Genomic DNA, 23,736 nt, shown 5'->3' on the forward strand with positions numbered 1-23,736 from the left:
GTCACGTGGTGACGTCAGTCACGACCAAGGCATTGTTAAAAAAAATTTTTTTAAAAAAATTGGCCAACCTAGAAAATGTTATTGACGCCCCCTCCCCGCTTCTCTTTAAACAACTCTTATTTTAGGTCCTGCACTACAAATAGTTATAGTAAAAAAAATCTGAATTTGCCAATATTTATAAATATTGATTTTAAAAATTACTTCCTTTGGAGTTACCAGGGAAGTCTGAAATCAATAACAAAGGTGAAAAGCACGTTGGTTAAAGTTTACAAAGAAAAACCCAAAAGGGGGTTTTATTCGAGTCATTCTATAGCTGGTTATTTGATTTAAAATGTGCCGAGGAGCTTTCAACAAGCTTGAATGTCTCCAATTTTTATAGATCGTTATAAAAAGAAGTCCCTGTGAAACTTATAAAAGAAAGAGGAACTTTCTTAACACCACTCCTTTTTTCAGAGCTTCACTTCAGCACTCAGTGAAACCAGAGTTGTAAACAAAGTCATTTTCGCAGTGAATCATTATTCATATGCAGTGTGATATGAATCTGTAAGTGATCAAAGTGATTACATATACCTGCTGGACAAGATGATATCCTGTCTTTTAAAAGTAATCATCAGGAACAAAGTCAAAGACAAAACTCATTACAGTAAAAGACAAGCCTTTATTTTACCAGTTAAAAAAGAAAAGTCCAAAAAAAAGGAAGAAAAAAAAAAAAAAAAGGTCTTGTTAATACCGTAGCAAGTTTTTAAACGTAATGTACACATCAGTGACAGAACAGTTAACAGTGGAAGCTATCAGTGCCCCTTTAAACAGGTGGAACAAGTAGGGGAAGGGTTGTACTGATGAATGGATGAATGACAGCAAAGTGTGACTGATGACACGGGTCCAAGATGAAAAGATTTTCCTCCAGATTATCATAAAACCAAAAAATTGCTATACAAGTGTAACATCTGCCTTTTTTTTTGAACTAGTATGTGGATTTATTTAGGACGCTTCACTGATTCTAGTAAGGCACCACTTGAATTTGAATGGGGCAGTGCAACATGTGGATGACGTTTGTGAAGTTGCTTTGAAAAGAACAAAACAAAAACAAAGTGTGGATGTATTCCTATGTGGGTCCGTTTCAGACAGGTGAAAAATGAGTGAAAAGGATGGGGTCAAAAACATTTACAAACAAAGGAAGACGAACATCACTGGGATTTTGCTGCATACACTTTAGGATATACAGTACAATAAATATAAATAGACTCAGGGAAGACTGAAGGACAATGTGTGGACACATAATGTTTTACATTCGAGTCAAATATACAATGAAGAATGGAGAGGAAATAAAAACCCTGCAACTGGATTCTGTATTTGGCAAGAGAGCCGGTAAAATCTGGACGCACACTCATAAGAGAACAGCGTTGTCATTAACAGGCTGTCCTGAGGTCAGATTTGTCACTGAACTTCCACAGAACATCAGCTCTTCCACTAGAGACGTGCAGTCCAAGGAGAACTTTAAACACGTATGCATCGTTACGCTTCTCAAAATAATCAAGACATGATGGCCAGTATGTCCTCACTGTTCATCCCCTTCATAGAGACTGAGGCAGTTTAACAACATGAAATTTCATAGAACATAAATGTCAATTTTGGCAATAGAGACAAGCTCTGCCCAGCTGATGCAAACTGCATCTAAAAGACTTTTTAAAGACTTCATCAATGTTTGAATCCTTCTCAAAGGCTGAGCATCAATGCAAGGGAGTTAATTTAGGAATGTATGCGGTATTTCAAAAGAAGATTTTTTTTAAGTGAGATTTTAACAGGACACTCATAAGTATGAGCATCATGAGGTGACTGTGGGTCCGACTTGACTTTGTCCAGTGTATGCTCCACTGCTTTAGCCAAACTGGAAAAAGAAATTTCCAGGTCCAGAGTCTGTAATAAATCACAAAACAAATATTCAGTTAGTGTTCAATAAACCTATGTATATATAAAAACCATGGAGTGAAGAGAAAACGTACCTGGGCTGGAATCGAAAGTGAATCCTCCACTGTGGCCACCAAAGAAAGCCCTGAAGATGTTGTTTGCATCAAAATCTGTAGAAACAGGAAGTAGAGCAAGGTTAACATGGAGGATAAAAGGAAGCCAAAGATGGGAAAAGAATGGAAATACAGGAAGGAAAACAATTTATGTGATATATTGCACATATAATTTAAAGAGAAACAGGAACTACAAGTGGGGTTTTTTTGGGTTTTTTTAAATTATTATTTATTTATTTATTTTTTTAGTACAGGTCCAATCTGTAACAGATAACTGGACTTAAATGTACAGCCTCATACTGGCAAACCAGTATTAGAACAGTACAGATATTTGTCGATTTAAAAATCAGATATCAGCCAATATTTTTCCTTTTCAGACACACAATGCAAAAAAATTCCCAAACATTTACTTGTTTAGTTCTACTTTGATCAGCTGGTTGTTGCTCTTTTGAAGTTGCAAAGCGCCCTCTGGTGGACAAACTGCAACATCAACACTCCTAACCTTGTCAAAGGGTTTCTTCCATCTCAGCTGTTATATATGTGATACCAGCTGATCAGCAATTAGCCAGTATCAGCCAGTAATTTCAGCCTGCTGATAAATCGTGTACGTCACAGTATGAATTGGACTTCTGCTTTTTTCACAAGGTATGTTGCTCTTTGTTGTATTCTGTGAGAAATATTCAAAACAATTAATATCTTCTGAAACTTTACAGCCAGCTTTCTGGATCACAGCTTTCTAATCACATACAGTGATGCTCTAAGATGAGACTTAGAAACAGTGGAACCTATTTGAGGTGGAAGATATATATAATAACCGTGTTTGTAAAAGCTGATTCATAGTTTCTATGTGGATTAGCACGTACATGTTGTAATTGTCTGCATTTTGGCTATAAATGCATCTTATTTCCTTTTCTGGAGGAGAAAAGGTTGAAAATTTTTGCGTGAGTTGGACCAATCAGCTTTACTACTTTACTGCTGCTTTGCGGCTGATTTCAGCGACTCAATCACTGCTGACAGCTGCAGCTTCTTATAAACTGGCGATGGAGAGTATGTCATTCACTTCCAATAACAACGGCCAACAAAGCCAAGGGACTTCGCCAGCACTCCACCGTCTCCGCACATCTTCTCACATATTTTACACCATTTCTTTTAATTATTTAAATATTTTGTTCATTTTAGTTGAGAAACAAGGTTTTTATGATAAAAATTAGTAGTAAAACTTTAACAATAAACTTAACGATTTTATTTTGTAGTATATATTATAGTTTCTCTTAGGCACACAGATATTAGTTTTGAGATACAAAGTTTTTGTTTTTTTTAGCCATATCACTCAGTCCCATCACCTAAAGGCGACTGACACTTGATTTTGTAGGGACTGTCATGGGATGCCACATTATAAAAGGCCTTCTTACACAAGCAGACATTTTAACTGACATTGCAGAAAATGGTTAATAATGTATGAAAATTTGCCCGTGTTCTGTTAAAGCGTCCCATTAGGTCTTGACAGTTTGACAGCAAGTCAGGGACACGGGGACTTGCTGCATGGAAACATGGAATGAGTTTCTAGAAACTAAATTATGGAAATTAAATTGTACTTTGTACTTTTTTTCTGTGTTGACATGTCTCAGTGTTTAATTTAAATGAGATCCCAAAAAATCTTGGAACTTTCTCATGTAAAACTGGGCAATAATCATATATGAAGTCTACAGAAAACCCAAAACCCTTAAAAAGGTTTTTGCCCTTTTTCAAATGTAAACACGACCATCGTTCAGACAATCATGATCTCCTGGGTTTCCTACTAGGTCTAAAAGATCTATTGGTCTTATTAATTACCCAAGTACAAACAAATGCCCTATAATAAATGACAAAGCCACTGCTATTTCCCACTATGACAGGTCAAAATATCTTCTGGGTTACTCTTCTCTTTAGATGCACCCGTTTCAAAAGCCGATAGAGCACAGAGGGAATATAAATGTACCTCCGCCATCAAAACAGCCGTCATCCTCCAGGTCGTGCCCGTTGTCATAGCGGACCTTCTTCTTCGGGTCGGAGAGGACAGTGAAGGCCTCACCCACTTCTTTGAATTTCTTTTCCTCCTCCTTTTGCACCTCTGGTGTTGCTGAACTGTGACGGTCTGCAAGACAATTTCAACGGTTGTCTACAATAAATCCTCGAGATAAGTGAGACTCAACTGTTAAGTGATGTTGTAGCTCAGCTGGCTCATGATCCTAACCTAATTCACTGGTTATTGTAATGTGTAAAGCACAGAGAAAAAGTGATGCGTTGTCTTGTCATTGGTAGGCCTTGACCTACTGTGTGCACACTGCACTTAAATCTGACCAATACTCTAGGCAGAGCCCTGATTACTGTGAGCTGTACTAGTGTGAACTGTGTGGAAAGACTAGGACAGCTACCTGGGTGATGCATGAGGGCTCGTTTGCGATACGCTTTCTTGATCTCGTCCTCAGTAGCATTCTTCCCGACCCCGAGCACCTTGTAGTAATCTTTCCTTTTGCTCTTCTTCAGCTCCATCTGTGCCTTCTTCAGCATTTGCTTGTGATCTGGAGGGAAAGAGAAATGCAAGCCATGTGAGAAAAACTGAACATTAAATTCAATCAGAGCTTAGGAAAACAAGGAGAGCAGCTCACCTGAGGTTTTCTCTGTCTGATAAACTTTTTCATAGTCCCGTACGGCCTCTTCATATTGCTCTGTGTCCATGTAGCTACAGGTAACACAAGGTCAGACACAAACTTTACAATGCTGAACAACGAAACACACAAAGCATGGAAAACTGACTCAGAATGCCTGTAACATACCACTGAGCTCTTCTTAAGTATGCCTTGATGTAAGTGTCATCTAGTTTGATTGCACTGGTACAGTCTTCAATGGCTTGATCAACTTTCTTCAGCTGTTGATGAAGAGATAATGACAGTGAGCTGACAGGATACAAAGAACCAGAAGACCCAGAATACTACGATTACTAATATTAAGCAAATTATAGCTAACAACGAGAGGAAACTGTGGTATAATGAAACAAGCTTTTACCTTTGCTCCTGCTGTGGCTCTGTTGCAGTAGAGTTTAGCGTTGGTCTTAATGTTGTTGGGGTCTATTGCGAGTGCCTCGGTGTAAAGCTGATAGGCAGCTTCATAGTTGTTGTTCTTAAACGCCTGGTTTCCTTCCTCCTTCTTAGCTTTTAATGCTTTGGCATTCTGGTGAGCAAAGAAGGCACCGATACTTTTCAGGCCTTTTGTTTTAACATTCTTAAAAATCCTTTAATCTATTTGTATTTTCAATGTTTTTTTCAAAACATATTGTGTGCAAACTTGAAGTCTAAAAACATCTCAGATCATTTTTCATCCTTTGAAAGCTGATTTTTGGATTATATTTTAAATTTAGCACCGACTACTTTACTCTGTACCCTTGTTCTTCTGCCGTGTAAACACACGGCCAAGGTTGCTTATCTTGTCACAAATGACTGCAAAATAATCACCTGAAGTGTCTATAGTGTCAACAACATTTGTGCTTGTACACACATAGAAAGAAATATGGGGACCCATTTAGAAGGACCTTGAAAAAGGTCATATGGTGTTTTACCTTAAAGCAAAGCTCCTTGAATTTAATCAATCATCTTCTTTTGATCATCTGCCTCCATCTCACCCTATGACTAGCATCCTACTCTGTCACATCAACCATCTGGTTGTCCCCCTTCACTACAATCACAAGCTTCCACTGAGGTCTTCCCTTTTTCCTCCTGCCTGGCAACATCCTTTATCCGGTATACCTCCTCTGCACAAGTCCAGACCATCTCAGCTTGCCTCTCTAACTTTGTCTTGCATTCTTGGTTTGCAACTGTGGAACTTCAATACAAAAAGAACTTGCAAACATTGAGTTGTAGGTGGCATTATCAACAATCTTACCCTGCAGGCCAGTCGGGCTTTTTCATGGTCAGGTGCCATTTTCAGAGCCTGGACAAAGAACTGCACCGCTTTATCGATGCAGTCCTCATAATAAAGACACAGGCCTCGAACGTACAGCGCATCTGCATTTGTAGAATCCATTCGCAGGATGTCACTGTAAAGAAAAGGCTGGCTTTAAAGAATGGCACAAAGAAGTGGAATAAAAAATAATGACTGTCCATCACAGCTGCTCTTACCTTGCTACAGACTGAGCTTCTGGATAGCGTCCAAGCAGAGCGAGACATTCTGCTTTGAGGATTTTGAAGCGGTGGCAGGCAGAAGCCAAAGCTAAGGCCCGGTCCATGCAGTACACCACCTGAATCAGGGCCACAACCAAATACTACACAGTTATACCCCCATATTACATTCAGAAACTGGAAAAACTGAAATATTTGGAGCTTTGTGAAAACTAACAATCCATGCATCCACTGGATAGGTCACCATCCATCACAGCGCGCAGTGGCTGTTGTCTTTGTAATAAGCTAACATTATGGCAAATAAAAAAGAAAACAAAAAAAAACAGCAATTTCTTTTGCTCAATATTTGATTTAATTACCTGAAGAAACAAGTTATTTAACTTTAAGACTGAGGGATTTTCTTTAACTTTAAAATTTATATGAAAAAAATCTAATAAATGAATAAAAACAAAGCGATGTGGAGGTGGTGGAGGACGCAGGTTCATCCGGTCGGAGTTAGGCTCTGACTCTGAGATTTGGCACTATAGCACATCTCGCAAGTGCAACTGCCGGTCCCTGCTGGCTTGCCACCACCGCGGGATTTCTGCAGTGGAGATGGGAACGTAGAGAGGGGCCCGGCGGCAGCAGACTTGCGTGCCTCAGCGACCAGCAAGGTAGCTAGCCGGAGTCGCCAGCCAATTGTCGCATTCCACCGATATCGGTCTGCATGTGACACTGAGTAATCTAGAGACAGAGGCAACTGTTAATACTTCCACAGGTTCACCTCAGAAACTGTGACAGTTGTTTCTTCTACAAAGATTTTGTTGCCTGAAGGCTTTCTGTTAGAATCATATTGTACTCAACAGCGAGTGAGTTTGAGTGTTTAGGGAGAGCTGAAAAGGAAAGGATTTACACAAACTCGCACGCACGCACAGGCTTTGTGATGAGAGCCCATTTTCTTGTTTTCATAATCATTTAATGTCAAAATTGTACTTTTCATATAAATATGAGTAATAGCAAAGTCCAACATGTAAACGCTAAAATTTTATCTAATCACACAGACATATGACAAAATCCTTTTCCAGCATATTTATGTTTTGGTGACAACCACACACTCATACAGTGGCAAACAAAACTCAATTTATAATTTACAAGAATGCTAAAAAACAAGAGAAAGTGCATAAATTACCTTTCTGAAATCCCGCTTTTCAAAGCCAAAATCTGCCATCCGCTGATATTCCAACAGTGTTGCTGCATTATTTTTCTAAAATTAATAAAAACAACAATAATTACTAACCAATGGATTCACTCAAATATTTAGCTCAGCATGTGATCCTACTCAATGCTTGTTTTTATATAGTAATTAAATAAAATGATTAAAGCTTCCCACCTCCTGCTGGGCCTCTCTATTGCTCGGCTCCAGTTCCAAAACCTTCTGAAAGCAGCGATTGGCTGCCATGGCATTTCCCAAAGACAGGTGGCACTTGCCCTCACGTAGATGCCCCTATGAGATGGAACGGACATTTCTCAGAACATCATTACCGTGCACTGCATGATGTGCGAAGCGGACAATACAAGTGATGTTCGATATGTCACAAGCAGTTCAAACTCACCTTCATGAAACAGTCATCCAGACGCACAGCCTGCTGGGAATCTTCTAGAGCCTCCCGAAAGCGGCAGAGCATCATGAGGGTGGCTGCCCTGTTCCCATAATAACTGGCATTTTTGGGGCATGCATCTTCAGATTTAAAAAAAGAAAAGAAAAAAAAGAATCATTTATGTGACAAAAACAAAATGATACAGGTGCATATCAGAGACCAACATCTGGGCTTGCCATCACTGACAACTGGAGTGTTTCAGCATCATCAGAAAATAAAAATAAGAAGGTAAACTCTGACTTCCCCATTTTTTGTTTTTCTTTTGTCCCAACTTATATGATTACAGGATGGTGTGCAGCTGAATCAGCCACTGCCAAACTAAAATCATGTGCCAACAATCAGTGCATGACTGTACCGCAGGCCTTTACTGGGACTGTTCACTGGCAGCATTTCTCAACAGCAAAGTATGAAGAAATGTCGAGTGGGCGTCGTTGGGTGTTTAGAGTCAACAATGTGACAACTTAAAATCAAGCCACCGAGTATACTCACCAATGGCCTTGGTGTAATAGTTGAAAGCCTGAGAGTAATCCTTCTTGCTGTAGTATGCATTGCCTTGCTCTTTGAAACTTTCAGCCAGACTGGAGAGTGGAGAAAAAGACATAATTAATTAAAACTACTCAATAAACCAGAAAACTAATAAACCACTTAATTTCCCCCTTGAAGGTGGAGATATACAGGAAGCGTTTAAACAAACTACTGTCCCCCCGAACCCCCCTATAAACCTTTTTATTGTAGTTTCCACTGATGGCTGAAATTCCTGACTGTAACTGAATGAATGACCTTGACTATAAAACAGTGATACTTCTTCTAGTACCAGTTTTCACTTTTCAGGGAATTTCCAGCCTGCAAAGTGTCCACAAGGACTCGACTGTGCTTCACCTAGAACTAGGACAGCAGATCTGGGTACATACAGTCCTGACTACTGATAGCTCAAGTACTAAACATAGCCATGAAATTCACCGGCTGCAGTCTTTTCATAAGTGCCAAGTGTTAAAGGAGAACTCAATACTGATTCTCATGTATGACTTAATGTAGCAGTTTTTATGTAGCCCAAAATGTACCCAGGTACAATAAAAGTACTTTTCCGATACAGTAAATGTGGGTGCTGTTGCGACACTTGTTAGCCACACCTAAGAATGCAGACACAAAAAAACCCAACATGCAACAAACTCAAGCAAACAATATTAAACCACTTTAACTGAGATGAAACAAGTCCAGGTGACTCACAAGTGGATCAACCACAAATCACACATACCTGAATGAACTAGGTTTCATGAGGAATCAGAAACTAATAATTACTTTCAAACGGCCTGCTATAGTTACTATATTATTTTTAAGTTAGGGGTTAGGGTTTAGTCTTTTTTTTTTTTAAGTGATAGTGTCTGCAGTTTGTTGTTTCACTTAAAGTGAACAAACACAAATGAGAATTCTTATTTGGTGTAAATTCAAAATAAAATCAATTATCTGTATTCTATTCTTCATTTAGAAAAAGGATAGCATTATATTTTAAAAAAGAAATAATGCAAAGCCATTAAATGTCTTCATGAAATATAAAAAATTCTTTAGAAGTATGTGATGTGTTAAAGCCAGGATCCCACCAAACCAGAGTTATGTTTAAGTTCTACCTGTGGCGTTTCTATCTTCCTGTGAAAACCTGCATGCCTTAACTGTGAACAACAGTCCAACATAGCGATGGATACTAATAAGACCATATAGATGTTTATAGAACCTACTTTTTAAATGGATTTCCTGATTTATTTTTGGACAATGGTCTGTATATAGGGAAAAACATAAAAGTTGTATTATCTCTGAGTCTACACAATGTAGAAAAAGCTTGAATTCTTTCCGAGTTTGACGTCACAGTTTTGCAATTGTGAGAAAAAAAAAAGAAGCTTGGAGGCATACAACAACAATGGAATAATTTGATCCATTTCAATTGAGCTATGGATTTTTGCAGTTTAACAGTGAAAATGGAATCAACTCAAAATTTTAAATTACGTGAATAAACCTGGTGTCTAACTTCAAATCGCTCAACCTAAACTGTCCCTGTGTACTCATTCCTGTACATTCTGATCATTCTCAGTGAAAATCTTGCCAGCTTTAAGTTTGCCTCCTTTCTTTTTGTTTGTGCCACCGCCTCCAAACCACACATCATCACTGTCTCACTACCATTTTGTTGTCACTGCTCCACCCTTCCAGCACTCTTTTTCACTGCTCCAAATATTTTGGTTACTTTGATCCCCGATTTTGAAATTCCAAATAATTAATTTTAGATTTCTGAAAAAGACACGATGGGCAACAGTTAGTTATTTTTTTGTTTAACTTTTTTAGCCACAAGAGTTATAAATGATTTTCCAAGGATTACTTGCCCAATCGGTTTTCTTCCTATCAAACTTTAATATTAGGATAATTCTACTAAAGCAAAATTAGGCTTTGCGGAGTGACTTTGCTCATTAATATGCCCGCAAATCATTAAGGGAATCAGGTGGCTTTACTGTGTTCGATATAAAGTCCACGGAGCTTCCTCTTGCGACCATTTGATAACAATAATGCGTTACAAGTTTTAGTTAAAGAAACCCAACTTAAAAACAGGTCAAAAATATTTCTATTACAATCCTGAAAATAATTTCCTCCCGCACACTGAAGTCACATTTTACATTTACGGTACGATTAATCCAGGTCTCACTCAATCCTACATTTTAATCTTTCAAGTCCATCGTTACGTAAGCCAGACAAGGTATAACACCTAACAGTACTTTTGTTATCCCACGCAGGTGCGTTACGGTGTATTTAAGCGGAAATGCAACAAAGGCCGCTTGCACGAAAGGAGACCAAAAAAAAAAAACATGTTTGCGTGCAAAGCGCACGTTGATGACTCGTTTCCGATGCGATTCACCCGGGTGAGCTGAGGGTGCGAGGCGCTCATGCTCAATTCCCTTTAGGTGCAGAACCTTCGGCATAGTCTCGTTACCGTTTGAATACAGTAAAATGGCATGAAACCTCTCGGGAAAGTATTGAAAACAAGTAATCACTTCAAATTAAGGTTATGAAGGCTTTTGCTGATCATACCTGACAGTCTCTTATGGAAGTTTCTCGAATATGAAAGCTGGAACTGCTAGTGTGCAATAAATAAGATGCTTTAAGGATGAGACTTAAACACATATTGACATACAGCTCAATGACGCCCAAAGGGGTTAGGCGCACGTGAATTATCGGATACCTCACATTGACCATGGCAAAGCACGCCAGTTCACCTGGTTTTGTTTTGTTCTCTTAACGAACAATCTGGCGAGCTGCCCGGCTGTCTAATTTGAGTTCACAATTTTATTTTTAATGTAAATTCCCCAAACAATAACAAAGCAAATACCCGAAATTTCTAAAAAGCAAGATTTAAGAACGCTGTCGCGTTAAGCTAGCACGGTTAGCTTGGCTCCGGGGTGACCGAACTGATGTTTCCGAGCTCTGTCAGCTAACCGGCTAATATCACTCGGGTTATTTTCACTCCACACACGCATCACAGTGAAACCCGACGAGTAGGTATACTTTTACCGTTCAAGGTCCTCCTGGTTGCAGATTTGTGGCTCTGTTTCTACCGGCACGTCGATGTCAACAGCTGCCATTTTTTCTGGAAAATACTGCTGTGAATTGACGTAATTTCCGGAAATGGCTATTTGTGTCAATTAAAAAAAAAAATAGGTCACCATAAAAAGAAAAGAAAACAGTAAAATGTACAACACGAGGTTTTATTAGTTCTTATAGCGGGATACGTGTCTGTAGCAGTAGTAGTAGTAATGATGTCCATTTATTTCATGAACAAAATGTTATAGATTTATGAGAATTCGGTGCGATTGGTGGTTTGGACTTTTATTTTGAAGGATGTATATAGGCACGTCCTATTCTAGGTTTCATAACTTCATTATTTGCTTCCCTGCTGTTATCAGTGTTAATTCTCTTATTTGTATTTACAATATATACACATCCCTACACACTTTCCAGGAGTGGGCTCGTTAATATTCCTAGGAAGTGCCGAAAAAACATTCATACATATCAATGTGTCTAAATGTAGGTTATTTTCTGGCAATACTAAAAGTAAAATAGTCTTTTTATGTTACCAAAAGTAAAAAAAGAAAAGAAAAAGAAAAATAAATTAACCAGTAATATGATGCTGTTAGCTTTAAACCTTCAAATCATCTATATACCTTCACTTGTATTTTACTTATTAATTTATTTCTTTGTGTTCACCCGGGAGCATGCAGACTTTTCCAGATAAAATAACCCACAACTGTACGTGTGGATATGGATTTTCCTATCTTATAAATCTGCTTATGAAAGTGCTCAATATGCAAACAATAGCATTTATTCCAGACTATAAGGTCTAGGTAACAAGAATGACTGTAAATACTTTATTGCACCAGTAATTAGATGTCGTTTCTAAATATTATATGCCATCATTATAAAAATCCCGATAGCCACAGTTCTTTGTAATCTTTTTTAAACCAATCTCTATGTCAAAAAAAGGTACCAACATCTGTGTACTCTTAGGTTACACTATTTTATACTTTTTTGCCTACCACTAGAGGGCACTAAGCTATTAAAATACAGGCACAAGGAACAGATCAGCTGCGACTTAATCTGGTAAAAATATTTCAAATCCTCAGTGGTCAATAATTCACCACATGTGTAATTTCTTCTACAACCCGTAGACTCATGTCATATGACACATTCATTTTATTTGATTATAAATACAATAATTCTGAACCCCGTTTTGTATCAATCGACTGTGTTATTTTATGACATGTATCCACTATGAAATTATAAAAAGAAGAAAAAGACACTTGTTTGCATGTAAAGAAAACACAAGAACAACGGTTTAAAAACCAGGGCTATTTATAAGTTCATATAGAATACAGTATCAACATTTTTTTTTACCACATAATAATTTACATTATTGCAATTGATGCACAGTTACACTAGTCATTAATTGTATTGGGTGACACTTAAAAATACATATTGCTTAGGGTGATTCAGCACAGCCATGTAGGATAGAGATTTCTATAATGAGAGGACACTGTTTTTCTTTTAAATACACTCTATAAATAATAATTATAATATAATGTTAAAGACACTTTAAAAACTTGTGGATAAAGCCTTTTGATATGATGAATAACACACATCCATCCATCTGTTCATATTGCACAAACAGCATCAAGCTGCTACAGTTTGTTAATTCACTGGAAATACTTGAAGTCCCCTTCTTTAGCTTTTCTAAGGCAGCATAAAAAAAACATTAGATAAGTTGCTAGATATAAGGAGTGTGTTGTTCAATGGATTGTATTTATCAAGATTTCTAATTTTGATTTTTGATTATTACAAATACACTGCACTATTGTTAAAACAAAACACTCTTATATCTAAATACAACTACATTATAGTGTGTTTTAAACCATTTATGTTTAAATAGTGCTTATACCCGCTACCGTAATTCTGGGGACTTTAAGTGTTAATGTCTATGAAGCCATCTAAAATTCTCCTAAAAAACATGCATCATAGTGGCTCCTGTCATCAGAGTTTTGGATTACCGAGTTCCAATTTAGGGAGCCAATCTATGATTGAGGGTCGCACAGTAAAGACCGACGTGTCAAACACTTGTAACACTTATGTGTATATTCAAAGGATGGTGGTTAACTGGTTTAGAACTTTTAAACTATTGGTATTTGTCAGTGTTATGAAGATTTATTCTTCTAGTATGGCCAGAACAGAGTTTCAATTAAAGAAACATTCCCTTGATCCTTTGCTCTGATGTATAATGGTAAGACATGGACGGTAGTAGTGCACACTTTCCATGTAAAATGCTTTCAAGCACAGCACTCTTACAACCTTCAGTATCAAATAAATTATAAAAAAAAGGCATTTTGTATTTGTTGATGGCTGTAAAATTGTAACATTTGTCAGGGTTCGTTGTCGTCATTGTCGTCGTCTCAGCCTGACAAGTTACAGATCTGCACTTTTTTTGTCATATGTTGGCATATGGAAATCAACAGTTTTCCTGGGAGTTTCAGATTTAGTTATGAAAACTTAAGCAAAGATAAAGTGTTTTTCTTCTTCTCCCAGAGTACAACTTCCCAAAATTAAAGAATTTTTTTGGCAACAAACACTGTGTAACACTTAAACACCCTAGTGTATTAGTTTCTTATCATTTTATAAATAAAACTAGAGGATGCTTATTCTTATGGCTTCCAGAGGGGTCCAGACCCCGGGGAACATGCACTCAACAGTTTGCTGACAGGAGACAGCTGAGCAATGGTCCTTCCATTTTTAAGTATGAGACGCTGGTCAGTCATCGCCAAAATCTCAATCCACACCAGGGGATTGTGCCTTTTGCTCTTATGACTTGGCAAACTTGACATAATATGTTGTCCCCACTCTCTCTGTGTAGTGTCCTTGTCACTCAGAGGGGGCTGTGATTTGTTCTCAGAAGACCAGTTTAATCTTTTCTCCCAGTTTTGGCTAGGTTAGGTCAGCTCTGCTGTTGGTCCTTCAGCATCATGCTCCCTGCTAGTAAGGAGAGAAGATAATAGGAGCATGTGTGGCCCTCAGCGGTCCTGGGGCAGGCCTGAAGAGCGTGGGGCTGATCAGGGGACCCTGGATTATGGCTGTAGGGCCCGGTGGCAGCCGTAGTGCCAACGGTCCAGACGCCATGGCGCACAGGGCAGCTGGATTAAGGGGGCTGGTCAGGAAGCCCGGTGGCAGGGCCTTGGATAGCTGCTTCTGTAGGGCCAGTTTAGTCTGAAATCAAAGACAAGAAAAAGTGTTCAGCCTGAACAAGCATCTGTAAAGCTGTACTTACACACAGTGATGCTCAGAGTTAAATGCACATGTCAGCATTGTTGCAAAAAATGCTGACAGGTGCAAGAGACAGCACTTAATTTGCATCTGACAAGTTTGTGTATGTTTTGTTTGTGCTGTAAGTGATCTTGGATGGCCATCTGTGATTTAGACAAAAATAAAAGTGGACAAATGTGTGTGTGTGTCTGTATGTGTCTGTGTGAGAGAGAAATTCTCACCGCTAAGACAGCACTGGGCTGTAGTTTATTATAGGGGGTGAACTTCGCCTTGACAGGCTTCCCAGCCAAACGCTCTTTGTGTCTCCTGCTGTTCATGTGCTAAAAAAAGGACAGAAAGGAAGGAATAAAGTCATTTTGTCAAGACAGCTCACACAAACTCCCAAAGAGTTACCTTGTAGAGTATAAAGAGTAGTCATCCTGCATTTTTAGCATTTGGACATTGACAGGTGGTTTATGCAGCAGTAAAATTAGCAAAGTAAAATAGTAGGATAAGCATTCGTACCTGTTTCAGCTGTGACTCTGAGTTGACAGACACTTGGCACAGTTCACAGTGAAAAGGCTGATTGTTTACACCAACTGGTCTTGCTGGTCTGGCTTTGCTGCCCATTCGCTGCTTAATTCGACAGGCGGGTCTGGATGATGATGTCATCTTGACCCTACGTTGTGGCTGGCTGGTATTCTGACCGTCCAGCATCTGCTTGTGCTTAGAGCCTGATTCAATCAGTACCAATCAGACCGGAAGAACAGAATGTTAAATAATATTATTAATAAAGAATAAAAAGATTGAAAGGGCAAAAAACAAAGAGATGAACTACCTACCGCTACAATGAGCCTCCAGCTGGGAGCTAGAATTGACCGTCACTTTGCATGTAGGGCAGTGGAGATGTTTTTTGTTGCTCTTGGACTCTTTAACCTCTTCCACCTTCACTGTTTCCTCCTCACCTCCTGTGGAGCTTCCCTGAGGCTCAGACTGTGGTGCTGAACTGGTGGCTGAGCTGCACCCTTCCACATGTGGAACGTTTGAGGGAAGGTCAGAAGACTGAGAGCCCGGGGAAACATGGGGGGATAGGTGAGGAGAGGCTAGCAACGAACAGTCCGTGGATGAAGTTTGTGAAGAGGGAGTGGCAGCCAGTGAGCTCCCTTTGCTGATTTCCATTTGCTGCTGTGCAGAAGTGGATGACGTGACTGGGCCTGTTAACACATCAAGTCGTGCCAAGGCTTATTTTTATAGCACATTTTAAACAACTTTAATTCACCAAAGTGCTGCACAGGTTATACAAAATGAACATAAACATAAGAAGAAAGCCTTTCATCATGGGTATACTGACCAAACTAGCCTTTTTAAGGAAATACTAGAATCCAATTTGCTTTCCAGTGGAGAGTCATTAATTACGAGGCTACAGCTGCCTAATGTGGCAAAAACAATCCGTTGAGAGCAGTCAAGGTACCACGACAAGGTGACTGAAGGGGAAGTTAAGAACGGCAAAGGGGTGAATATTATTATGTAGATTCACCCCTTCATTATGCATTAATGATACAAATGGAAGTACAGTAGCATTTTGACTAAATACAATTCCCTGACTTATGTCACACTATTTAAATTAATATTTGGGCCAAACTGCCAGGCGACAACTGCTGACCTTGTTATGAGAATACAAATGTGAGTTCTGCAATTATCCAGCAAACTGCTGTAGGACTACAGTGGATTTTGTACACCCCAAAATTCAGAAACATGAAAACCAGAAATACTGGCGCTGATTCTTATATTCAAGTTCCTATCAGTGAAAGCATCACATAATTGTTCCCAAAGGCCTCAAGGTTGCATGCAAATGAAAATAATACTGGTTTAGACCGCAAGCATAATGTATTTTATAGAGGAAAATGTAAGTTCTTCTCTGCAGCACATCTTTTGTTGTTTGGCACTAATACTTTCCTATAGAGTCCATAAAGCTGTAAACTGAGATGCTGAAAGGATAAATGAGGGGTCAATCCCCTTTTTGATGCCAGAAGTCAAAATGTTTCAAAGAGCTGCACTGCTATCACGCAGGGGCAGGTGATTACTCTCTCGTCTCTGTTGGTTTCTCATTATGACCATCAATTTTACATAGAAGTAGCAAAATAATTATAAGATAACACATACTGTAATGTTAAATTAAACTTGATCCAATGTTAATTGAATGTTAATCTGATTTTAAACAGACAGTTAACAGAAAGTCCAGACTTTTTCTGGGGGGTATGAAAAATAGAGTATATTACCACTAATTACAAAGAATGCAAATGCTAAGATATATTTTTATTGTAATATAAGAGACTAAATGCAGCAGATTAAGCTACAGACTGAGACCAGTCTGTAAAGGTATCACTAAAATCCCATTTTCATGAGGGTTTCATGCTTAGACTCACTGTTTTTAAATTTCAAATACATTTTAGATGTTTTTGTAAATTTATTTATGCATTTATGGCCACACCTCGTGTAATTTTTAAACTTACATAATTATTTGATTTACATGAAACATGATTTCTTCACAGTCAAAGTATGAATAATGCATTTTCTTGACTTAAGTTATTTCTTTAGAAAAGAACCAGGCCCTGACCTCCCTGTGCAACTTTTTCTTTGTTCTCATCCTTTCATATAATCCTGCTATTATACTTATATTACACTCATCTCTCTTTAATTTTCATATCTTTTCTGCTTTTCCCCCCTGCCATCTCAATCATTCTTCCTTTGTCCCTGCGTCTCGCTGTCATTCGTTCGCTCTCTCTGCCGAAGCTCCCTCTGTCACCATCAATCAACAACCATGGCAACCACTGAATGTAACAAGCTTATCATTATGTGGTTAGAGGGAAATTGATAGGCGCTGGAAGAAAATGGAAGAGAGAGGATCAGTAATGAAAAGGAAAACCGACAGAGGAGAGAAAAAAAGATGGTGAGTTTTTAGTCAGGAAGAATGAGAAGTTGAGTGACTAATGACTAGAAAGAAGTAAAAAAGCAAATAGCAAAGTCATTAGTCTTTGCTGTTAATGCAACTATACAGCCAATAGCTATAAAGTTAACAGTATGGAAAGGACATGGGTCAGTAATGGTAAGCACTAATGTCCCCATATTTTTTCTGGGGATTTGTGGTCTGTGGATTTCATTGAAGAAATAAGTGAAAAATTAACAGGGGGAAAAAAAGATCAATTGGTAATGATTTCTGCTGGCCTTCTCATTGAAGAACTCCAAGATCTACTGAAGCACAAATAAGTTAATTAATCAGATCAGAACCCATTTTCAGTGCAAAAATATGAAAAACAAAACAAAACAAAACAAAACAAAAAAAAATATTTTCTAAAAGACACATTTCAATTCTACCATCTATGCAGTAAATCTTAAAAAAAAAAAAAAAAAAAAGCAGCTGGAAAGAAATGAAACCCTGCTATGCTATTCTTTGCTACATCCATTAGCCACCACTGCTGGCTACATCCAGACCATTGTTTGATTTTGAAAAGAATACTCGTGGGCAAATATTACCCGTACTTCTGACCGATTTTCCATAATTTTCTACACTGTTTGACATGTCCAAAGTGACAGCACCTCATTAAATAACAGGAATAAGGAACTTGGATGTGGGACTCGTATCACTGTTGAATAAAAAGCTGACAGTAACACTACCACATCTCTCTGTAGATGGAATCTCTGCTGAGGTGCTTTAAGGCTCCTCATCTTGCCGAATGTCTTAGCTTGATGGGAGTAATTACCTGTCTGACGGATCCAATGATAGTAGGACAGGTAATAGCTGGTAATTAACCAGCTGAGTGGCAGCTACCAAGCCTTAGTGCTTACGTCTCCCCAATTACATCTAATTACTCAGAGCGTGGCAAGAGGACTGGCTTTAGAAAAGAAAAATGTATACCTGTTTTGTCTTTCGATTGCGAGTCTGTTGGCCCAGTTACTCCTCCCATCACACCCTTGTCCCTATCTCTGTCTTTGCTTGATATTGATTGACTCTGTCCGTTCTTCTGCCGATTCCTCTGGGTCTCCAAGGCCTTTAGCTTGCGAGCATGCTTGTGACCTTTGTAGTGGGCCTCTGCCTGGGTCTAGCAATCACACATACACACAGAGGCGCACGCAAACACACACACACACAGAGGAATGTTCACACAAGGGCAAAACAAGCAAAGGGGAAAGTCAGCGTAGAGTATATGCACAGAATGACTGATTAAATTAGTGAAGGACAGCACGAAATCAGTAAACTGTAATAGTTCCATCTGTTCCACTGCTTTGACTTCACATGCTCTTATAAATTTAGGGGAAAAAATATGCGTTTAAGCATTTGACTCTGAGGGAGAATCACATCACCATTTTGATAATCATCATTGTCATGATGATGCACAAATGAGCATCAGTTGGACTAATGGCATCTCATGAGCATCCTCTGAGCTCACTGGCTCATCTTTCCACTGATTCGTTCTGACACAAAATGGCCCGTGTCCGTTACACTGTGACACAAAATGACCTCTGTGCCTCCCTCTGTAAGAGAAAACACATTTGTGGCAACGAGACAGCAGACACATGCAGATATGTGTGATCCCCATATGACTCTGGATATCTGTAGACAAAGCTCTACGGAAGAAGATCTGCTTCCAGCTTCATGTCAGAGTATACCAACAGTGAAAACAGCCGAAGCAGGATAAAAAAAACTTGTACGTCCAAACAACATTAAATTTTAGTATTTAATATACAAGAATTATCTTTAGGAAACAAAATAAAGGGAAAAAAAACAATTTTGCTAATTATTTCATTAATAAATACAATAAATCTTATATAGGTGTCCTGCTGAATATTTACATGACATCTTTTATAACCAAGCCATCTCCATGACGACTGATTTGCAAACTTTATTTTTTGAATAGAGACAAAAGAAACTTCATTCGATTTTATTTATTTATGAATATAACTGTGAGTCATTTACATAGATTGTGAAATATATATATGATGGTAAATTACCAAAGATTAGTTGGCAAAATATTGCTTCAGCAACTTAACCAAACAATCCAAAACATCATGAATACAGAACAAGCAGTACTCAAAGGATAAGTTGGTGACAGCCGATACTTTTCTTGACATGTCAAATTAAAAACGTGTAATTTAATTTAGCCCTTTGATAGACTAGGGACCTGTCCAGGGTGTACCTGCCTTTGGTCACATGACAGGTGGGACAGGCTCACCCCTTCATCCCCTCAGCCAACAACCTTGAATTGAATAAGTGGAAGAAAATGAACGGAATAATTATGTGATTTAATTGTTACCTCTTCCCCTGATAAAGATGACATTTGACGACCTCCCCTTTTCCCATGTGTTGACACTTGAGTATATATCAATAAAGACATGGTTTGACCACAGTTAGAATAGTTTCTTGGGTTTTTCCAAGGGTAGCTGCATAGGCAGGGACCACCCTCACTAACTTCTGATGCAAATGGAGTCATTTTGTTCCTTAAGCAGGCCTGAAATATGACCGAAACCTCTCAGTTCAGAGAAGAGCTTCAAGGGTTACTTCTAGTAGGCTTTCAACAGGTTAAATGTCTGCATTTGCCATTTTCCTCATGCAGCATAATAGTTACATGATTCATACTTAATTCTTATAATTATACTGCATAAGAATATACTAAAAGTTGGCATTTAGATGAGTAAATGATAATATGAGACATAAAATCCTTTTTTCTCTCTTTATGTATGCATACCATGTGTTTTAAATACAATATACCTAATACAACAAATAAAAATAGACTCTATAAAATAAAAGCTGTTTAAGTAACCTTTTCTAAAAAGGACAGAATGAAACTGCATGGGTCAGTGCTGAGATATTGGAGTTAAATAACCTTTAATGGTTTTGTTCTTTTCATGGCATTGACTTATATAACAATAAGAAAAATATGATGACATAACCACACTTATCCTTTAAGAGCACATATTTTTTTGCAACCCCAGTGCCTTTCTGTATAAGAAAGACACGAGTGCACTTCCTAAAGAACGGAGAATCAGTGAGACAAGACTTCAAGTATCTGGCTTCACACAAGGCTGTTAGATAATTTGTAATTGCTCAAATTATCCATACCAGTTTCAAGGCACACACTGTACATCCCTTGCTAATGCACATTCAAATTCATAGTGCGCAGACATGATCTTTAGGTGAGCACAGATTGTGCATAGAGTGGTGGGGTAGAGGTCTCCCTGTCAACACTTTGCATAAAGCTTGGACTCCTACACAAACAGAAAGGGTGGCACCATGGGTCAAAGTGTGTGGTTGGGAATGGAGGGCTGAGCAAAGGGTATACAAGCCCTTTGGCTACGTTGAATGTCAGTGCACACCAACCATTCAGCGTGATTTTCCACTGAGTCAGGCGGACGACTCTGCTGTCATCTGCATACTGCCATACTATCTGGCATGCCAGTGTAGTATGAGTTCACCATGTTCCACCATAGCATCGTTGAAAGAAAAACGCATGGAATAAGAATCCCAGGACTGCAAGACCAAGATCTTCAGTTAGAGACACCTGAAGGAGACCGATGACCTTCATTCAAGCTGCTTTATGCATTTGTCACATCAGTGATGCTCTTCACACACAACAAGCAACTGTCTACGGAGCAGAAAAATTAGGTCATATCATATATGATCTGCTGATCTGTCAGACCTTCATGCTTTTTAGTGAGTTCAGCAGCTTTAAAGGAATAATCTGGAATTTTTACACCAATCCCACAAAGGTTTTACTTTCACAGTCATCCTTATTTGACTTCATACTGGACAAACTGCTTGAGCTTCCCATTAGGGATACATTCACATCCTCATTAGTGCTAAAAAGCCGCTCTACTAGCAAGACCTTACCATGAAATGTGTGCAAAAGGAGGACATAGGAACCATAAGACACTGAATTCTCTCCACCAACTCCTGAGAAAGCTCTCTAGCATTTGAATACACCGCCATGTCCACAAGCTAGTTGCAGATCTTGACCTTTAAGCCTCTTTGTTAACTAAAAAAGGTTATTGTATGAAAAAAAACAATATGAAACTGTTAAGAGCAATCCAAAATGCTAGAAAACCAAAACAATGGGCTAAAAGATGCTAAGACGTGCACAGGTAATGAAAAGCTACAAAGCTTAGCAGATGTTATGTCACGGTCCGGGGCAGCGGCCGTGTGGAGAGTGGAAGGAGGACTCAAAGCGCAGCACTCATTCAGGTGTGAGGGTGATTTATTGATAATAACAAACAAAGAGGAGATGGCAAAACAGAACTACGGATGAACTAAACTGGGTGAAACTACACAAAGGAGTGGCAAACCTGAACACGAAGGGAGAACAGCAGGGAGAGCACGCAGAGGATTTCACAGGGTAGATGCAGAGTACGCAGGGTAACACAGAGGATGAACACAGGTAGGAACACAGACGACACGACGAGGAGCAGAGGAAATCACACGCTATAAATACACAAAGAGACACTGGGAAATCACACACAGATGGGGGAAACAGCTGGACCTGATTAACCTGACGAGACAGGGGAACACTAACACCAGGGACCAACAGAGGGAGCACAAACCCAGAACCCAGTGTCTAAAATCCCAAACACAAACCATCCCAAAACAGCCATGAATAATAATGAAAGTAATAACAATAAGTACATAAACATAAAGTCACTGAGTCATGGTCGCAGGACCATGACAGTACCCCCCCCTCAAGGGCTGGCCCCCGACAGCCACAGAAACACACCACCAGATCCGGGCGGGCGGCAGGGGGCCCAGGACGGAGGGACCGGACCACGACCACGGACGGAGGCCCCAGAGTCCCAAAACAAAGATGAACACAAAACCCACAGGGGAGCAGAGTCCAAAGCACAGTTCAGGAGGCCGTCCACGAAGAAGGCAGCGGCGGCGCGTGAAGAGTTCAGGAGGCCGGCCGTGCGGAAGGCAACGGCGGCCAGTCAGGCGACGGCGCTCGGCCAGTAGCCTAGCCAGCGGTCCAGAAAACGGCCGTTTAGCTCCAGACCCAAACGAGGCTGGGCCAGGCGAGGCTGAGGGCACGGAAGCCGGGACCGCAGCAGGCGGAGATGATGATGCAGACACGAAGGCTGGACCAGACGAGGGTGCAGACACGAAGGCTGGACCAGGCGAGGGTGCAGACACGGAAGCCGGACCAGACGAAGATGAAGCCGGGCCAGGCGAGGATGAAAACGGGCCAGGCGAGGATGAAAACGGGCCAGGCGAGGATGAAAACGGGCCAGGCGAGGATGAAGCTGTAGCTGAAGCTGGGCTAGGCGAAGCAGACGCTGAAGCTGGGCCAGGTGAGGATGAAGCTGGACCAGAACCAGGCGAGGATGAAGCCGGGCCAGGCGTGGATGAAGCCGGGCCAGGCGTGGATGAAGCTGTAGCTGAAGCTGGGCTAGGCGAAGCAGACGCTGAAGCTGGGCCAGGTGAGGATGAAGCTGGACCAGAACCAGGCGAGGCTGAAGCTTCAGGCTGAGGCGTGGCAGTAGCAGGTGGTAGCGCTGCAGGTGATGATACTGCAGGAGGCGGCGCTGCAGCCACAGGTGGAGAAGCAGCCACAGGTGGAGAAGCAGCCACAGGTGGCCGGACGGGATCCTCGGGCCCCCCAGCAGGCGAAGCAGGAGGCTGGACGGGCTCCTCGGGCCCCCCAGCAGGCGAAACAGGAGGCTGGACGGGCTCCTCGGGCCCCCCAGCAGGCGAAACAGGAGGCTGGACGGGCTCCTCGGGCCCCCCAGCGAAAACAGCCGCAGAACCAGTGGGCACCGGGGCCCCCGGCACACATGAAACAAAGCCAGCAGGCACGTGGGCCTCTGGCACACATGAAACAAAGCCAGCAGGCACGTGGGCCTCTGGCACACATGAAACAAAACCAGCAGGCACGTGGGCCTCTGGCACATGTGAAACAAAACCAGTAGGCACGTGGGCCTCTGGCACACATACGGAGGGCTGCAGCTGCGCAGAGCACTGACCCTGCTCAGGCAGTGACAGCCCGGTGCAGTTCACAGCTGGCATCTTGGCCACCAGGGGTCCAGAGTAAGCTGAGGGCAGCAACCCCGCCTCTGGGG

The 23,736-nt window shown here is 40.3% G+C and overlaps 2 protein-coding genes across 6 annotated transcripts in view; both read right to left on the reverse strand.

Moving 5' to 3' along the window:
- Positions 1 to 644: 644 nt before the first annotated feature.
- Positions 645 to 11,462, reverse strand: LOC146663647 (dnaJ homolog subfamily C member 7-like). Its single transcript, XM_085416506.1, has 14 exons — positions 11,362 to 11,462; positions 8,302 to 8,390; positions 7,768 to 7,892; positions 7,545 to 7,658; positions 7,344 to 7,418; positions 6,176 to 6,294; positions 5,940 to 6,093; positions 5,067 to 5,231; positions 4,838 to 4,929; positions 4,670 to 4,743; positions 4,436 to 4,582; positions 4,000 to 4,155; positions 2,004 to 2,078; positions 645 to 1,917 (listed from the first exon to the last, which is right to left on the reverse strand). The coding sequence occupies exons 1-14, from the start codon at positions 11,430 to 11,432 to the stop codon at positions 1,880 to 1,882; spliced, it is 1,494 nt and encodes a 497-aa protein (XP_085272632.1). The 5' UTR covers positions 11,433 to 11,462; the 3' UTR covers positions 645 to 1,879.
- Positions 11,463 to 12,589: 1,127 nt separating this feature from the next.
- LOC146663648 (zinc finger protein 385B-like) overlaps positions 12,590 to 23,736 on the reverse strand; it is an 89,443-nt gene continuing 78,296 nt past the window's right edge. For 3 of the 5 annotated variants that reach the window (XM_085416508.1, XM_085416511.1, XM_085416510.1), the window contains 5 exons: positions 18,551 to 18,734; positions 15,477 to 15,848; positions 15,160 to 15,368; positions 14,877 to 14,975; positions 12,591 to 14,598 (listed from right to left, as the gene is read on the reverse strand). In XM_085416508.1, coding sequence (XP_085272634.1) covers positions 14,368 to 14,598; positions 14,877 to 14,975; positions 15,160 to 15,368; positions 15,477 to 15,848; positions 18,551 to 18,734 — 1,095 coding nt within the window. In that variant the 3' untranslated portion in view covers positions 12,591 to 14,367. Of the gene's footprint in view, positions 14,599 to 14,876; positions 14,976 to 15,159; positions 15,369 to 15,476; positions 15,849 to 18,550; positions 18,735 to 23,736 lie in introns of all 5 variants that reach the window. The other 2 variants (XM_085416507.1, XM_085416512.1) reach the window with 2 other exon arrangements.

This window comes from Rhamphochromis longiceps, linkage group LG8, assembly GCF_057381845.1.
Source record: "Rhamphochromis longiceps isolate RC_006_pf linkage group LG8, R_longiceps_female_GT1.1, whole genome shotgun sequence".
Lineage (NCBI taxonomy): Eukaryota > Metazoa > Chordata > Actinopteri > Cichliformes > Cichlidae > Rhamphochromis > Rhamphochromis longiceps.

Coding starts and splice junctions, on each gene's coding strand:
- LOC146663647 (XM_085416506.1), bottom strand. CDS start 11,432: ATGGCAGCTGTTGACATCGACGTGCCGGTAGAAACAGAGCCACAAATC. Junction 7,419..7,544: donor ATAGAGAGGCCCAGCAGGAG/GTGGGAAGCTTT, acceptor TATTAATTTTAG/AAAAATAATGCAGCAACACT. Junction 4,156..4,435: donor AGCCCTCATGCATCACCCAG/GTAGCTGTCCTA, acceptor ATTGTCTTGCAG/ACCGTCACAGTTCAGCAACA.